Source organism: Salvelinus namaycush, chromosome 35, assembly GCF_016432855.1.
Source record: "Salvelinus namaycush isolate Seneca chromosome 35, SaNama_1.0, whole genome shotgun sequence".
Lineage (NCBI taxonomy): Eukaryota > Metazoa > Chordata > Actinopteri > Salmoniformes > Salmonidae > Salvelinus > Salvelinus namaycush.
The window spans coordinates 31,243,873-31,263,318 of record NC_052341.1 but is presented as its reverse complement, the minus strand read 5'-3'; the positions used below and the strand labels follow the sequence as shown (position 1 = coordinate 31,263,318).

The 19,446-nt window shown below is 41.5% G+C and overlaps 1 protein-coding gene across 1 annotated transcript in view; it reads left to right on the top strand.

The window, feature by feature from the left end:
* The first annotated feature begins 3,384 nt into the window (after nucleotides 1-3,384).
* LOC120029304 (ras-related protein Rab-26-like) overlaps nucleotides 3,385-19,446 on the top strand; it is an 80,336-nt gene continuing 64,274 nt past the window's right edge. Inside the window, exons 1-2 of the mRNA XM_038974524.1 lie at nucleotides 3,385-3,570; nucleotides 8,320-8,430. Coding sequence (XP_038830452.1) covers nucleotides 3,385-3,570; nucleotides 8,320-8,430 — 297 coding nt within the window. The remainder of the gene's footprint in view (nucleotides 3,571-8,319; nucleotides 8,431-19,446) is intronic.

Sequence of the window (19,446 nt, the reverse complement as noted above, 5' to 3'; positions counted from 1 at the left end):
GTACTTTGTTGGGCTCACATGGCAAGACAGTTAAACTGTACCACCATTGTGTGTCTTTTGATAATAAAAGGTACATTTTAGGACAAAAATAGACATTCCATGTATTATTGCAATTCATTTCGTACGCCTAGCAAGTTGTCCATCAACTAACCTAGTGGTTTAAATCATCCAACGTGAGATGTCCTTCCCATTAAATCATCTTACTAGAGTGACATTGCAGTGTTGTACTACATACACATTCCCCTAATTGTTGTGTGTCTTTGTGTTACAGGGATCTGATAGGATCCAATGCATAAAAAAGGAGAGCTAATCAGTGGAAGAGGTATCTTTCTTCTTGCAGTTGGGTGTGTGAACCGCTTACAGAGTTGTGATAACAGTAACGGACGAGAACCCTGAGGGGACAATGCTCCCTCCTGTCCTTACATCCCACAATGCATATTTCTCCCAGCATGGCCAATTTTAATTGTGTTCACCTCATCACAAATACCTGAGCCACCTGCACTGTTTGTACAGGTACACTAAATATGATGGAAAACAGAATTGATGCCTACCTACAGTCAATTTATCTGATTCAATCTGCTGATTTTGCTATTTGTAGGTCAAAACAACATTTGGTGGCAGCGGGAGGATGTGACTGCACCTGTGTGCCAGAAGATGCACTGACCATTTATGACCACTTCTGTGATAAGTTACCACTTTGAACAACTTGATAAGTCGCCACTGTGAAAAATGCCCTTGTTTTTCTACGTAGTTGTGGAGGTGAGTGAGTGTGTTGTCTGTCTGTACAGGTAGAAGGTAGAGCCATCCAGATGGATGTAACGCTACATAGAAGTGTGAAGGTCCAGACTGTGGGCATCTGCTGCCTCTAATGAGGACTAATAGCCATGCCAGCGGGACCGGACAGCCTCATGTCCCTCACAGTCCAAATAAGAAACACAAGGAAGTTACAAAACATTTTATACTGTCTCAGCACAAGACTATATTAGAACATGATTGTGCCAATGGGCAATTTTCATATAAGAGATTCAAATACAATTTTAATTGTCACATGCTTGGTAAACAACTGGTGTAGACTAACAGTGAAATGCTTACTTACGGGCCCTTCCCAACAATGCATAAACCAATAGAAAATGATTAGAATAATAGAAAAACAATTGTAACACAAGGAAGAAACACATTCACAATGAGCAATGATAGCTTGGCTATATACATGGGGTACCAGTGCCGAGTCGATGTGCAGGGGTACAAAGTAATTGAGGTAGATATGTACATATAGGTAGGGGTAAAGTGACTAGGCAACAGGATAGGTAATAGACAGTAGCAGCAGCATATGTGGTGAGTGTGGAGGTGTTTAAGTGTGTGTGTGTGTGATGAATGTGTGTGTGTGTGTGTGTGTGTGTGTGTGTGTGTGTGTGTGTGTGTGTGTGTGTGTGTGTGTGTGTGTGTGTGTGTGTGTGTGTGTGTGTGTGTGTGTGTTGGAGTGTCAGTATAAGTATGTGTGAGTGTGTGGATAGAGTCCAGTGTGTGTGTGTGTGTGTGTGTGTGTGTGTGTGTGTGTGTGTGTGTGTGTGTGTGTGTGTGTGTGTGTGTGTGTGTGTGTGTGTGTGTGTGTGTGTGTTGGAGTGTCAGTATAATTATGTGTGAGTGTGTGGATAGAGTCCAGTGTGTGCATAGAGTCAAAAAAGAATTAGTGCACATGGACTCACTAGTCACATACAAATGAACAGGACAGGTGAATAGTCTATATGAAAACTCACAGTGTTGTGACCATAATCCCGTAATGTTTCACAGGCATTACGCCATTCATATGACGTTGACATGTTGTCATAACCATAGTAGCCTTTGTTGTTATGGTAGATTGTGTCCCATCTTACCCAAACCTCCAGGACAAGCAATGCCTTTCTACTGGTATTATTGGAATAGAACCTTAAGCTATAGCAGGTTTAAATGAAAAGATGACTGTGGAATAAATTATTATCTGTCGGTCTCTGTGAATCACTCATGAGGTGGATAGGCCACTTGCGGTTATATAAAGTACTTGATATTCATCACTAGAAATAAACGGTAAGGACAGAACATTATACTCTAAATGTAATGTCCACTTGAAATAAAGGGGACCCAGTGAATCATGTTTGACTTTACTGTAAACTGGCGTGGGTTGTGTGCGATTTAAACTACTTCATTTCAACTAGTCTGACACAGTAAAGTGTGAGTTCAAGTAGGCAACTGGCTGGGAAATGCAACCATCCAGTTTTTCTTCACCTTTACATAACTGTCTATAGAAGATGTAGATATACACTTAGTATACAACACATTAAGAACACCTGCACTTGCCATGACATCGACTGACTAAGTGAATCCAGGTGAAAGCTATGATCCCTTATTGATGTCACTTGTTAAATCCATTTCAGTCAGTGTAGATGAACGGGAGGAGACAGGTTAAAGAAGGATTTTTAAGCCTTGAGACAATTGATTGTGTATGTATGCCACTGAGAGGGTGAATGGACAAAACAAAATACTCAAGTGCCTTTGAACAGGGTAAGTGCCAGGCGCCCTAGTTTGTGTCGAGAACTGCAATACTGCTGGGGTTTTTCCACGCTCAACAGTTTCCCAATGTGTGGTCGAGAATGGTCCAACACCCCAAACATCCAGCCAACGTGACACAACTGTGGAAAGCATTGGAGTAAACATGGGCCAGCATCCCTGTGGAACGCTTTGAACACCTTGTAGTTGTAGATGCCACATGCCCAGACGAATTGAGGCTGTTCTGAGGGCAAAATGGTGGGGTGCAACTCAATATTCGGAAGGTATTCCCAATGTTTGATATACTCAGTGTTTGTGGTCACCAAACATGTGCATTTTTGCATATGTGAATACTTTTTGCATCACTGACTACTGTACACCACAAAAACAACCCGCTGTACCTTAAACGCACAAACGCTCTCAACCAGTAGTAGCGATGCTTCCCTGCTCTGCAAGATGCGCGCACTAAACACCATATTGTGCTTACCTTCCGTTATTGGTGTGAACTGTGCGCCATATAGGGGAGGGTAGAGAGAGCGGGCGAGCGAGCGATAGAGAGAGAGCTGTCAAATCTGTTTAGATTACTGCATAAACACTGTTTGAACTGGCAGGAGATGTATTCACCAATGGTAATTGCGCTCAGCGGACAAGGAAAGCTATACACTTGCATGTGCACTTAAAACGACGCGGATATGTCTACAGTCATGATTTTTACGCACCGGTGAAACGTATTTTTTTTTCATATCATAGATTATTCAAAGGAACAAAGGATATTGTCAGATCAGTGAACACCATATTTATAGTCTAGTTATTGCACAAATAATTATATACAACAGGCGGGAATTCCGTTAAAAGTGAAACATGTCCAGGAAAAAGACAGTGAAAGGCAAGGGGACCTCCAAAAGCCCGACTGCATCCCCGAACAAGAGCAAAGACAGCGGGAAAAGTGGTAAAGGGATCGGAGCCGGGGCTCCATCCAACGGATTGGTCTATCCGAGCCGCCCCTCACTCAGCAACAGTAGGGAGTTTTATGATATCACTTTTAAGGTAAGACTTTTTACGCACACATATTGTCAATATTCTCCAATCTCCAGTTGGCCATATCAGTCACTCAAATAGGCTACTTCAATGTTGATGTGCCCCTCAGGGTATAGTGACAGACAGTGTGACTCGAGCCTTTTGGCGTCCCTAAGCGACATTTGGTTCTGTCCAGTGTAGATAGCTAGGCCTTTAACTATGAAAGACACATGAGATACATTTATTTCCTTATTTTATTTTATTATTTCCATCATTGACCGGCTGGTGTTTCAGCCCTAAATCTTTGATAGCAAATATTTTGTTTTAACATCCCACAAACCAGCTTGTAAAAAATGTAATGAAAGAAACTTAAACACAACAACACAGTCAAAAAGTGGCATGATGTAATTTGGAGTTCCATTCTGATGCATGCTCCAAAACATATATAAAAGCGCGGCATCGCCGATTGTCTTCATAGCGTTGAATTCGGAAGTTTACATACACTTAGGTTGGAGTCATTAATTAAAACTTGTTTTTCAACCACTCCACAGATTTCTTGATAACAAACTATCGATTTGGCAAGTCGGTTAGGACATCTACTTTGTGCATGACACAAGTAATGTTTCCAACAATTGTTTACAGACAGATTATTTCACTTATAATTCACTGTATCACAATTCCAGTGGGTCAGAAGTTTACATACACTAAGTTGACTGTGCCTTTAAACAGCTTGGAAAATTACATTAAATTATGTTATGGCTTTAGAAGCTTCTGATAGGCTAATTGACATCATTTGAGTCAATTGGAGGTGTACCTGTGGATGTATTTCAAGACCTCAGAAAAAAAATTGTAGACCTCCACAAGTCTGGTTCATCCTTGGGAGCAATTTCCAAACGCCTGAAGGTACCACGTTCATCTGTACAAACAATAATACTCAAGTATAAACACCATTGGACCACACAGCCGTCATACCGCTCAGGAAGGAGACGCGTTCTGTCTCCTAGAGATGAACGTACTTTGTTGCGAAAAGTGCAAATCAATCCCAGAACAACAGCAACCATGTGAAGATGCTTGAGGAAACGGGTACAAAAGTATCTATATCCACAGTAAAACGAGTCCTATATCGACATAACCTGAAAGGCCGCTCAGCAAGGAAGAAGCCACTGCTCCAAAACCGCCATAAAAAAGCCGCTACGGTTTGCAACTGCACATGGGGACAAAAATCTTACTTTTTGGAGAAAACTGCTACAGTTGAAGTCAGAAGTTTACATTTTCATTTTTTAATTTAACTAGCCAAGTCAGTTAAGATCAAATTCTTATTTACAATGACGGCCTACAAACAGTGGGTTAACTACCTAGTTCAGGGGTAGAACAACAGATTTTTACTTTGTCAGCTCGGGGATTCGAACTAGAAACCTTTCAGTTACTGGCCCAATGCTCGAACCACTAGGCTACCTGCCGCCTACATACATGTTAGCCAAATACATTTAAACTCAGTTTTTCACAATTTCTGACATTTAATCCGAGTAAAAATTCCCTCTCTTAGGTCCGTTAGGATCACCACTTTATTTGAAGAATGTGAAATGTCAGAATAATAGTTGAGAGAATGATTTATTTCAGCTTTTATTTCTTTCATCACATTCCCAGTGGGTCAGAAGTTTACATACACTCAATTAGTATTCGGTAGCATTGCCTTTAAATTGTTTAACTTGGGTCAAACATTTCGGGTAGCCTTCAACAAGCTTCCCACAATAAGTTGGGTGAATTTTGGCCCATTCCTCCTGACAGAGCTGGTGTAACTGAGTCAGGTTTGTAGGCCTCCTTGCTCGCACACGCTTTTTCCTTTCTGCCCACAAATTTTCTATAGCATTGAGGTCAGGGCTTTGTGATGGCCACTCCAATACCTTGACTTTGTTGTCCTTAAGCCATTATGCCACAAGTTTGGAAGTATGCTTGTGGTCATTGTTCATTTGGAAGACCCATTTGCGACCAACCTTTAACTTCCTGATGTCTTGAGATGTTGCTTCAATATATCCACATAATTTTCATTTCTCATGATGCCATATATTTTGTGAAGTGCACCAGACCCTCCTGCAGCAAAGCACCCCCACAACATGATGCTGCCACCCCCGTGCTTCACGGTTGGGATGGTGTTCTTCGGCTTGCAAGCCTCCCCCTTTTTCCTCCAAACATAACGATGGTCATTATGGCCAAACAGTTCAATTTTTGTTTCATCAGACCAGATTTTTGGCCCCATGTGCAGTTGCAAACCGTAGTCTGTCTTTTTTATGGCGGTTTTGGAGCAGTGGCTTCTTCCTTGCTGAGCGGCCTTTCAGGTTATGTCGATATAGGACTTGTTTTACTGTGGATATATGCTGGAGGAAACAGGTACAAAAGTATCTATTGTTTGTACAGATGAATGTGGTACCTTCAGGCATTTGGAAATTTCTCCCAAGAATGAACCAGACTTGTGGAGGCCTATAATTTTTTTCTGAGGTCTTGGCTGATTTCTTTTGATTTTCCCATGATGTCAAGCAAAGGGGCACTGAGTTTGAAGGTAGGCCTTGAAATACATCCATAGGTACACCTCCAATTGACTCAAATGATGTCAATTAGCCGATCAGAAGCTTCTAAGGCCATGACATCATTTTATGTAATTTTCCAAGCTGTTTAAAGGCACAGTCAACTTAGTGTATGTAAACTTCTGACCCACTGGAATTGTGATACAGTAAATTATAAGTGAAATAATCTGTCTGTAAACGATTGTTGGAAACATTACTTGTGTCGTGCACAAATTAGATGTCCCAACTGACTTGCCAAAACTATAGTTTGTTAACAAGAAATCTGTGGAGTGGTTGAAAAATTAGTTTTAATGACTCCAACCTAAGTGTGTGTAAACTTCTGACTTCAACTGTATATAAGGTTGTTTTGGTGTTATCTGAATATAAAAGCAAACATTCTGACCAGCATCAATATCATCAAAAGGTTAAAGTAAATCAAGACATTTTAGAACCAAGGCACATGACATTTGCCTAATGATTGTTATGGATGTTTGGTTACATTACACTGCATAATGAACCGACATTAACGACTGTATTGTCAACTCCTGGGCCACAGCTGTGTCAACAAGGATATGGGAGACAAGCGTGTGCCACTGCCAAAGCAGCACTCAAACATGCACAATGGGACAAGAACAAACACTGACATGCTACGCAGGGCACCACACCACAGTACAGTACAAAAGGGATTCTGAGCCTGGCATCGGAAAGTGTGTACGAGTCATCAATCATTTATACATTCAGATTACTGTAGTAGCTGAATGTGAGTTGTAGTTGCCTAGTTGTATCATGCCATCTGGTTGTGTGTGTGTGTGTGTGTGTGTGTGTGGGGGGGGGGGGGTGTTGTATGTGGAAAAGTGTCATTTCCAACGATGCATAGGATCTAGTGTGCATATCCAGGTCAAACCTTTATTTCTTATTATAAACTGGGTGGTTCGAGCAATGAATGCCAATTGGCTGACAGCCATGATATATCAGTATGCCATGGGTATACGGTCTGATATATTATTTTTACTGCTCTAATTACGTTGGTAACCAGTTTTTAATTGCAATAAGGTAGCTCTGGGATTTGTGGTATATGACCAGTATACCATGGCTAAGGGCTGTGTACAGGCACACCGCGTTGCGTTGTGCATAAGAACAGCCCTTAGCTGTGGTATATTGGCCATATACCACACCTCCTCGGGCCTTATTGCTTAAACCTAAACTTACTCTAAAATCCATTCTCAAGTCAAGTTCTATAGCCTCCACAGCTAAACTGCCCTGCGATACTGCGATACTACAATGACCAACTTGAGAACACTGGAAAATTAGCCTAGTTTTGCCCCATGCCCCCTCTTCAGTTCCGGTGCCCCCTGTTCTTTCCACCTCTTTTCCAGATCGCTCCCATAGGATGTAGTCTTCAGTCTTTCTCTTTGATGTGAGAGTGAGTGCTTCGCTTAGATGCCAGCTTGTTTACTCTGTAGCTGTGTATTTTTATGTGAACTGAACTCCTGTGTTTTTGAAGATGTGAATTCATTTGTCCCTCCGAGCTATTTGAGCACAGTCTGAGCTACACTTCCCACGCATATGCAAACAAGCAGGCAGGCAGGCAGGCAGGCGCGCACACACACACACACCCCTCTGAGTCTCCCTTTTATCGTTGATCCACCTATTCTGGTCTCCCTTGGCCTTGACTTACAGTTTAATAGAGTGAGTTTGCCACACTAAGAGGGAAAGAAGTCTGAGGTAGACAGTGATTCGTGTCAGAGATGGAGATCTGGAGGCAGGTTAGGTGATTTCTCAGACAGACACAGACTCATTACCCAGACTTAGACAAATCACCTCACTGTGTGTAGTAGAGCTATATGGTGTGGTGAACATTGACCTTCACTACATAGCACAATACCATTGGGATTCAGAGGAGATGGAGGTGCTCAGCAGATGGAGATGTATCTGCCGTTTTTTTGGTCTGTCTTTCTCTTTGTCTCTTTGTCTCTCCCTGTCTGTTTCTGTCTCTCTCGTTGTCTCTGTCTCTGTCCGTCTCTCTGTATCTCTCTCTCTCGCTCACGCGCTCTCTCTCTCTCTCTCACTCTCTCACTCTCTCACTCTCTCACTCTCACTCTCTCACTCTCTCACTCTCTCACTCTGGGTGTATAGGCTGTGTATAAGCCCGACAATGTGGATAATCTTCCAAGGGACCATGAGAACATAAAATTAAGTAATTTGTGTCTCTCTACAGGTGATGCTGGTGGGAGACTCAGGTGTAGGGAAGACTTGCCTGCTGGTTCGCTTTAAGGATGGAGCTTTCCTGGCCGGTAGCTTTATTTCTACTGTGGGCATTGACTTCAGGGTGAGTAGACACCACACTCACACTCGCACTCGCACACGCACACACGCACACACCACACCACACCACACATACACATGATTGATCATTTGAAGAATGCGGATATGTCCATTAAGAAATCCTGCAGGAACCAAGTAAAGTGCAAAGACTTCAAATGTATAAAAGGATATTTTGGAATTGAAAAGTGGGTTAGCCTTTTTAAGATTTCACGAGATCCAATAGAATTTCAGATATTGATTCAAGGCTTCAATATTCTTTAAGTTCAGCCCTCCATTGTCATACATATTATAGATATATTTCCTTTTGACCTTTTCTGGTTTACCATTCCATTTAAACTAAAATATCTTGGCTTGAAACTGCTTAAAGATGGAAGTGATCGATCAACTGAGAGACAATGAAGGTGTTAATCATTGTCACTCTGCCATATGAAGACACAGTTTTACCTTTCCACGGCAATAGTATTTCGTCAATTTTGGCTAGATTCAAATCAAAGTTGGCCTTTACATGATCCTTCATTATTTCTAGAATGTGGATGCCAAGCATGTCCACTGGGAAGAAGATGTTAGTCAAGTTCTGATAACGGGGTTAGCGGTTCCTCAAAAGAAAAAAATCATACTAAAATATTGTACTTGCTCCTGTAATGTCTGGTTGGGTGATAATAAATTAAGCCCTTCAAAGGAATGCAGTTTGATGACACTTTTCTTACGATGATTCCTTTGGTTCAACCTAAGAAAAAAACATTGTACACTTTTCCCATTTTCCCATCCAAGCTGCCCTTGATCTGTAAATAATACCTTTAATCCTTTCTGCATAAAGGCTCTCAAGCTCATGTTGTCTACTCGGAAGGTCTACTACTGCATATACATTTGTTTATTCAAGTCATTTATCTTTCATTTAATACATTTTCCCTCCTAAGATGTTTTTTTTTTCTTCCATGATGACCACTTGGGGCTGTAACTACGTATGAGGACACTGAGATCCAGACCTCGGTAATGTTGTAATAAAAAAATTAAACATATATAGATTTTGTACACAATAAAGAAACTAAATTATGGGTCAACATCTACATATCGCTCCCAGCGTTGATCAAAGATCAGAATGCTTATATTCTTGATCTGACAGAGCTCCAATCGCACCTGCCTCTTTGCGAATGAGTGGAATTATGAACAGTGGTTTGTTCGTTATGTTCACCTGCGTCCTCAGGATTTTTAGCAGCACATTCACCACTCTCTCAAACGGCAAACTCCGCCCTCTCACGGCACGTGACACAAACTACCCCAGCTCGGAGTCGACTCAAAGTAGGCAACTAGAGACGATGCTGACAGTGTGTTTGCGAGATGCCGGACAAAAGGCAAATTTAAAACTGCCCCGCGACTCCTGCCATGTCTACAGACATCCCCCACACAAACAAAAACGACTCTCGAAGAATGAGTGCACAATTGGTAAATAGTCGCTTATAGATATATCAGTCAGTCAGGTGGCTAGCTGCCGCCAGAGACTTCTATAGCAGTAACCTTGAAGGGCTCTGGTTAGTATTACTTAGCCAGCTAGAAGGATGAAGTAAGAAGCTAACGTTAATAGGGATAGGCATCCCGCAAGCGGAGGGAGCGCGATTCAAATAAATAATCATAAAAATGATGGATATTAAGCATTTAGGTACATATAAGTGTCTGATATCAGCTGAAAGCTTAAATTCTTGTTAATCTAACTGCATTGTCCAATTTACAGTAGCTATTACAGCGAAAACATGCCATGCGATTGTTTGAGGACGGCACCCCACATCAAAATATTTTTCAACCGGCACAGGTTTCATAAATTCACAAATAACGATTAAATATTCACTTACTTTTTGAAAATCTTCCTCTGATCTGTCATCCAAAGAGTCTCAGCTACAACATGTAGTGTCTTTTTCTTAGATAAAATCCTTCTTTATATCCCAAAAAGTCAGTTTAGTTGGCACGAGTAATTCACTCGTTCAACAAGGAGAGACGAATCCAAAAATCTACCCCTAAACTTTGTTTCAACAAATCAAAATACGTTTCTACTTACTCCTCAGATACCCTAAAATGTAATCAAACTATAATATTTCTTACGGAAAGAAGTATGTTCAATAGTTAACCGATTTTAGCAGGTGCGTACTGTCTTCATGGCGCGCGCAAACACGAATTTCCAAGACTGTGTCCCTGTACTAAAACTGATATTTCTTATTCGTTTTTGAAGTTACAAACCTGAAACCTTGAACATAGACTGCTGACACCCTGTGGAAGCCATAGGAATTGCATCCAGGGAGCTAATTTTCAATATGACCAGTGGGTTTTTCTTTGGAGTTTCTCCTACCTTATCTATTGTGTTATATTCTCCTACATTATTTTAACATTTCTACAAACTTTAAAGTGTTTTCTTTCCAATGGTACCAATTATATGCATATCCTGGCTTCAGGGCCTGGACATCACTCAGGTGGAAATTGAGAAAAAAGGGGCCTAGCCATGTAGTCTACCTCAGGAGGAGCTAAAACTAGACTACTAAATTCTCATAATAACTTTGCTTTACAGAGACCAGGCTACCCAGACAGACAGTGATGTGGCGCTCAGTGGTGAAGCATAGGAGACAGAGAGATAGAGGAAGCAAGCAAAGAGAGAGGTTAATACAGTGGTTCCCAAACATGGGGTCGGGGCCCCATGTGGGGTCCCCTGAGAAAATCTGTACTACTAATCTAATGAAACAAGTTAGGAACTTAAAAAAAAGAAGATATGTTTCAATATGAACATCTCCACATGGCCTATCTTCCCAATAGGCCTACATTAAAATGCAATCAAAATGCAAACCGTTTTAAGAAATATCATACTTTTTCGATTTATATCGGTGGTTGTTCGTCTTATCTCGATCACCCAATGGAGTTTCTAGTTTACCCATTAGCCATCTTCTTTTACCACTGCACCACTGATATAATACAGAATAATATAATAATAATTCATGTGAATTTGATAATACGATCATGTAACGGCAGTCTAAATCGTCCTCCTCCTCAGACGAGGAGAGGCGAGAAGGATCTGAGGACCAATGTGCAGCGTGGTAATTTTCCATGATTTAATTAACACAAAACAAGACACTATACAAAATGACAAAACAAACTAACCGTCACAGTCCTAGCTGGTGCAGACAAAACACAAAGACAGGAAACAACCACCCACAATCCCCAACACAAAACAAGCCACCTATATATGATTCTCAATCAGGGACAACGATTGACAGCTGTCTCTGATTGAGAACCATATTAGGCTGAACACAGAAACAGACGAACTAGACACACAACATAGAATTCCCACCCAGCTCACGTCCTGACCAACACTAAACAAGCAAAACACATAAGAACTCTGGTCAGGACGTTACAGATCATCTGTGTGCTCCGTTGATGTCTGTTTGTGCAGATCTTGATTAGTAATGCCTAGGAATTCAAATTTGAACACTATGTAATTTGAGAAAAGAGATAACTATATCAAGAGTTGAGGATTTTATGCAATTCATCATTACAACTGACTGAACAGCTGATGCTACGTGTCAGTGTGAATCATTTCTCATATTTCCCCCCTTTCAGGGGTATAACATTACAATTGTATAGCTAATAAGCTATGTGTTTGTAGATCGACTGAGATGAAGGAACCGACAGCAGCCAAGGTGATAATGGCTGGAGTAATCTTCGAGTGTCTTTGCTGTTCTCCAAATAGCATTTTAAATGTTTGTAATTGTATAGAAATGCAGTAAATGAGCTTCAACTTTCAAAAAATGTCCTGAGGGAGGGAGACTTACCCCTTACGGACCTCACTAAAATTCAAAACCTGGTTACGGCCCTGGTGACCATTGCTTATGGACACCAATACCCTTTTCCATCCAAACTGTATCTCCATTTCCACCCCTGGGGTTTGTACGTTTTCCCATTTTGCTGAAACTACACTGAACAAAAATATAAACACAAAATGCAACCCTTTCAAAGATTTGACTAAATTACACTTACTACAAGGAAATCAGTCAATTGAAATAAATTCATGAAGCCCTAATCAATGGATTTCACATGACTGGGAATATAAATATATATCTGTTGGTCACAGATACCTTAAAAAAAAGGTAGGGGCGTGGCTCAGAAAACCAGTCAGTGTCTGGTGTGACCACCATTTGCCTCATGCAGCGTGACACATCTCCTTCGCATAGAGTTGATCAGGCTGTTGATTGTGGCCTGTGGAATGTTGTCCCACTCATCTTCAATGGCTATGCGAAGTTGCTGGATATTGGTGGGAACTGGAACACGCTGCCATACACGTCGATCCAGAGCATCCCAAACATGCTCAATGGGTGACATGTCTGGTGAGTATGCAGGTCATGGAAGAACTGGGACACTTTCAGCTTTCAGGAATTGTGTAAAGATCCTTGCGACATCGGGCTGTGTATTATCATGCTGAAACATGAGGTGAATGGCACAACAATGGGCCTCAGGATCTCGTCACGGTATTGCTGTGCATTGAAATTGCCATCGATAAAATGCAATTGTGTTTGTTGGTCCGTAGCTTATGCCTGTTCATACCATAACTCCACCGCCACCATGGGACACTCTGTTCACAACGTTAACATCAGCAAACCACTCGCCCACACGGCGCCATACACGCTGTCTGTCATCTGCCTGGTACAGTTGAAACCGGGATTCATCCATGAAGAACACACTTCTCCAGCGTGCCAGTGGCCATCAAAGATGAGCATTTGCCCACTGAAGTCAATTACGACGTCGAACTACAGTCAGGTCAAGACCCTGGTATGGGATGACAAGCACGCAGATGAGCTTCCATGAGACGGTTGCTGACAGTTTGTGCATAAATTCTTTGGTTGTGCAAACCCACAGTTTCATCAGCTGTCCGGGTCTTTGGTCTCAGATGATTCCGCAGGTGTAGAAGCCGGATGTGGATGTCCTGGACTGGCTTGGTCTGAGGTTGAGAGGCCGGTTGGACGTACTGCCAAATTCTCTAAAACAATATTGGAGGCTTATGGTCGAGAAATTAACATTCAATAGCTCTGGTGGACATTCCTGCAGTCAGCATGCCAATTGCCCACTCCCTCAAAACTTGAGACATCTGTGGCATTGAGTTGTGTGACAAAACGGCACATTTTAGAGTGGCCTTTTATTGTCCTCAGCACAAGGTGCACCTGTGTAATGAACATAATCCGCTTCTTGATAAGCCACACCTGTCGGGTGGATCAATTATCTTGGCAAAGGAGAAATGCTCACTAACAGGGATGTAAACAAATTTGTGCACAAAACTGGAGAGAAATAAGCTTTCTGTGCGCATGGAAAATATCTGCAACCTTTAATTTCAGCTCATGAAACATGAGACCAACACTTTACATGTTGCGTTTATATTTTTGTTCAGTATAGTTTAGACATCCTACCATACTTAAGCCAACTCGTACAGAGGCAGCACCGAACTGAACCTGTTTAAAGTCCGGAAAGTTCAGTTCTTATTACAAGTGGAAAAGAGGTCAAAGTTAGACAGAAGCACAAAGGAGCAGTGGTGGAAAAAGTACTCAAATATCATACTTGAGTAAAAGTAAAGATAGTAGAAAATGACTCAAAGTGAAAGTCACCCAGTAAAATACTACTTGAGTAAAAGTCTAAAAGTTTTTGGTTTTAAATATACTTTCGTATCAAAAGTAAATGTAATTGCAAAAATATACTTAAGTATACAAAAGTAAAAGTAAAAATCATTTAAAATTCCTTATATTAAGCAAACCAGACGGCACTATTTTCTTGTTTTCATTTTATTTACGGATAGCCAGGGGCACACTCCAACACAGACACTAATTTATAAACAAAGCATTTTGGTTTACTGGGTCCGCCAGATCAGAGTCAGTAGGGATTACCAGGGATGTTCTCTTGACAAGCGTGTGAATTGGACCATTTTCCTGTCAAAATGTAATGAGAACCTTTGGGTGTCAGGGAAAATGTATGGAGTAAAAAGTACATTATTTTCTTTAGGAATGTAGTGAAGTAAAAGTAAAAGTAGTCAAAAAGATAAATAGTAAAGTACAGATACCCCCAAAAAACTACTAAGTCTCTTTACTTAAGTACTTTACACCACTGCAAATGATACACACACACAGTGTCAAAGAGAACAAAAACACTCAATCTCATGCTATTCTCCTCAATATATCTGTTTAACTTTCTCTCCTCCTCTTCCTCCTTCATTTGTTTGGCTTCTTGATGAAACATAATGAGTAAAGTGAATGACTCACAGACAGTTTCAAGTGCGGATGCCCATGATAACACTCATACACTATATTTATTCTGTGTTTGCGCAGCGAGCACACTGATGCCATTAGGATATGAGGAAGGCGGCATGGGCGGCTGGTTGATTTGATTTATCTTTCCCTTCATTGGCAGAGGGAGTCCTGGGTTTATTTTTCACATCAGTCGTCGGCGGTATGTCTCAGGAGTGTGCTTGCTCATGTGTGGGAGCTATTAAACTGGAGTTTACCATTCAGTTTCCTTCCTTCTCCTCTGAGGGATGGAGAGGGAGAGGGAGAGATCGATGTGTGTTTGTGTTGGGGGCTGAAATGCGTTTCAAACAGTATGTTAGCGAGTGAAGAGAAAGAGGGAATGGGAGAAAGAGGGTGAGATAATGAAAGATTGGTAGTAAAATGATTTGACAAAGGGCTAAAAGGCAAAACAATGCACTATATTAGGAGGTAGAGAGGGAGAGTGAGAGAGGCCAATGTAGCTCAGATGTGGGGTTTGGAGTTAATCATTAAATCATTAAAGGAGCGGTGCGGCCAGCGAGGAGGCCAGCGGAGCCACAACACCTCTTCCGTGTGTTGTGTAGCATGACAGGACTCACTGACCAGTGACCACACAGGGACATGGGTAATTGCAATGTGGCAATCTGAGGTGATGTGTGCACAATTAGACCAAGCTCTTAACTTGGGAAAAGGATTGAAAAGAAATTGCTCATTTTAAAGTTTGTTCTTTTCTCTGAAGAACAGGGTGCTGTTGAATCATCGCAGTCTCAATAAATACGAAATCACACTCCTAATGATACCGTAGAACAGAAAGATTTATTCAAAGATGCATTTAATGATTTATTCATGGTTTTAACATTAAACTCTCCTAGCCTGGAGGTTGGAATGATACATGGAGAGGTTTTTTTAAGGAAAAATGTGACTTTTATTGAGGCCATAACAGTTCCTCAAACATGTCCTGTCAGCAAAGACTTCAACATATAGGCTGTTATCTACAGAAGAGGATGGTGGTTATTGGTAGTTCAAGGCTGTTGTTTATTTTGTGTTTGCTATTTTCTAACGAAGCCTGTGCTATAATTAAGCAATAAGGCATGAGGAGGTGTGGTATATGGTCAATATACCACAGCCAAGGGCTGTTCTTAGCACGACGCAACGCGCAGTGCCTGGTATATTAGCCGTGGTATATCGACCATATACTGGTTACCAATGTAATTCGAGTAGTAAAAATACATGTTTTGTATACGGTCTGATATACCACGGCTTTCAGCCAATCAGCATTCAGAGCTCGAACAACCTAGTTTATAAATGGGTTTAATACATATTGTAAAAGTGCAGCACATTCATACAAGTCTCAGGACATACAAATGTCAGCCGAGAAAATACATGGCTGTAATAAACAGGATATAATACTAATAAGGTAGTTGATGCTGTGTTTGCGTGTTGGCATATTCGTGCTTGCCTTTCCCACACATGCACGTCCAAGCGTACAACCTAGCCTAGTGCATCTAGTTCAGAAGGTGGAAATTGTACATACACTATACATGACAAAGTATGTGGACACCCCTTCAAATTAGTGGATTCGGCTATTTCAGCCACACCCGCTACTGACAAGTGTATGAAATCGAGCATACAGCCATGCAATCTCGATAGACAAACATTGGCATTAGAATGGCCTTACTGAAGAGGTCAGTGACTTTCAACAACAGCTCAGCCATGTAGTGGTAGGCCACACAAGCTCACAGAATGGGACCGCTGAGTGCTGAAGCGCCTAGCGCGTAAAAAAACGTCTGTCCTCGTTTGCGACACCCACTACCGAGTTCCAAACTGCCTCTGAAAGCAACATTAGCACAATAACTGTTTGTCGGGAGCTTCATGAAATGGGTTTCAAGGGACGAGCAGCCGCACACAAACCTAAGATCACCATACGCAATGCCAAGCTTTGGCTGGAGTGGTCTAAAGCTCACTGCCATTGGGCTCCTGAGTGGCGCAGCAGTCTAAGGCACTGCATCTCAGTGCTAGAGGTGTCACTACAGACCGTGGTTCGATTCCAGGCTGTATCACAACCGGCCGTGATTGGGAGTCCCATAGGGCGGCGCACAATTGACCCAGCGTCGTCCATGTTAGGGTTTGGCCGGGGTAGGCTGTCACTGTAAATAACAATTTGCTCTTAACTGACTTGCCTAGTTAAATAAATAAAGGTCAAATAAAAAAAAAAAATGGACTCTGGAGTAGTGCGTTCTCTGGAGTGATGAGTCACGCTTCATAATCTGGCAGTCCCACGGATGAATCTGGGTTTGGAGGATGCTAGGAGAACGCTACCTGCCCGAATGTATAGTGGCAACTGTAGAGTTTGGTGGAGGAGGAATAATTGTCTGGGGCTGTTTTTCATGGTTCGGGCTAGGCCCCTTATTTCCAGGAAAGGGAATTCTTAATGCTACAGTATACAATGACATTCTAGATGATTCTGTGCTTCCAATTGTCGTTCTGCCCCTGAACAAGGCAGTTAACCCACGGTTCCTAGGCCGTCATTGAAAATAAGAATTTGTTCTTAACTGACTTGCCTAGTTAAGTAAAGGTAAAAAAATTTTTTTTTATTGAATGTCTATGTCTGGTCGTCACAAAAAGATATGCAAATGATCTGTAACCAATTCTCTAAAACGTGCCCAAAGGTGGAGATTTAATCTCACACTCTTAAAAAATTTTGATTTCTGTAATCAGTTCAGATCCTCCTCAACAAAGAGTCTGTGAATTATAATAGATTCCTGTGGGATGCCATTAAAGGGTTCATTAGAAACAATCAGTGGCAACCCGTCATTCAGGGAAGGTGGGGCAGAGCCCCATATTTCGCCTGTTTTGCATGTTATTATGGCATTAATACGTGTCACATATCAGTTTGCAAACAATGTAAAACTATTTTTTTTAAATCATTGAGTTAATAAAGCCGCATACAAACATGGTCTTCTTTTTCTTTCTTGAGTAAGGCAGCTCCAAAATGCAAGTGTTTCAGCCTAGCTCAGTGCTTTCTGTGGTGGTGGGGCAGCCAGCAGAAAATACAGAGTCTAAGGATTGGGTAATGTTCTCTAGTTGCGCCGTGATTGGCTAGGTGTTCTGTCACTCATGGGGACACTACGGCATCGCCAAATCTAATGGTAGAGCTCAAAAATTCAAGTCCCTTGGGTGATAAAGTTTGATGACAAAATTTGCCCACGAAGGACAGCCGCACCACCTTCCTGTTCAAGTGAGCATAGCACAACAAGGTGAGTCCAGAAATGTCTTGCATTCTGCTGCCTAAATGATGTAATATGCCAGAGAGATATGTATACTGTAGCTAAGAAAGTAATAGTTAGTGAATGTTGTGTAGTAAGCTGTTAGTAGCCCATGTGCCTCACCCTAATAATTTGGTCTATTTCCCCCTCTTAATTTTGCCTACTGTTCTGACTTGGTGGTGCACATGTAGCCTATAGCCTGTTTTAGAGAAATGTAATCATCGAATATTGTAAGCGCTTTCATTGTCTGCTTATATGCCCCCTTTATTTATCCTATGGTTCTGACTTGGTGTAGAGGGAGAACACTGTAAAAACGGCCCATGTTCTGAATTATGTTGCTGTACATTTCAAAAGTGCTGAACAAATAGTTTTATTGACTACGTCCTAGCTCGCTCATGAATGTCTTAATCGAAATTACGGATTGCATCTTATCCGCTTGATGTCCCCTTATTCCATAGTTTGTACATCCCAATTGTCAGTAGAAACCACATTTGTTTAAGCAAGTCAGCCATATCAGCTACACTACCGGTCAAAAGTTTTTGAACACCTACTCATTCAACGGTTTTTATTTATTTGGACTATTTTCTACATTGTAGAATAATAGTGAAGACATCAAAACTATGAAATAACACATATGGGATCATGTAGAAGCCAAAAAAGTGTTAAACAAATTATGACATCCCACGGGAGTTCGATTTCTCTGTTACATAAAAAAGGAAAAGACCCAACTGTCTGTTCAAGTCATTGGCCTCTCTACCTCATTAACAGTGACATGGTTCTAGCCAAACGTCTTGAAAACATTTTACCCAAAGTTCATTTTACTAGTTCATCCTGATCAAACAGGTTTTGTCAAACATAGATTGGCGTCGGACAATCGGAGACGTCTCCTACATATCCTACACATTACACCCATGTTGACGCCGATGCTTCCCACAGTTGTGTCAAGTTGGCTGGATGACCTTTGGGTGGTGGACCATTCTTTATACACACAGGAAACTGTTGAGCGTGAAACACCCAACAGCGTTGACGTTCTTGACGCATTCAAACTGGTGCTCCTGGCACCTACTAGCATAAACCGTTCAAAGGCACATACATATTTTGTCTTGCCCATTCATCCTCCGAATGGTACACATACACAATCCATGTCTCAATTTTCTCAAGGCTTAAAAGGTATTCTTCAACCTGTCTCCTCTCCTTCATCTACACTGATTGAAGTGGATTTAACAAGTGACACGAATAAGGAATCATAACTTTCACCTGGATTCACCTGGTCAGTCTTTGTCATGGAAAGAGCAGATGTTCCTAATGTTTTGTACACTCAGTGCAGTTGTCCTTGTCACTTTGGTTTTTGCTTGGTTTTTGCTTGGTCAATATCTCCCTTTGAATCTAATATGAGACCAAATGTCCCTAGTTCATGTTGCATATGCCCTTTTCTCTTGACACACTATTGAATTGTTCCTTCCCTGGTGGTGC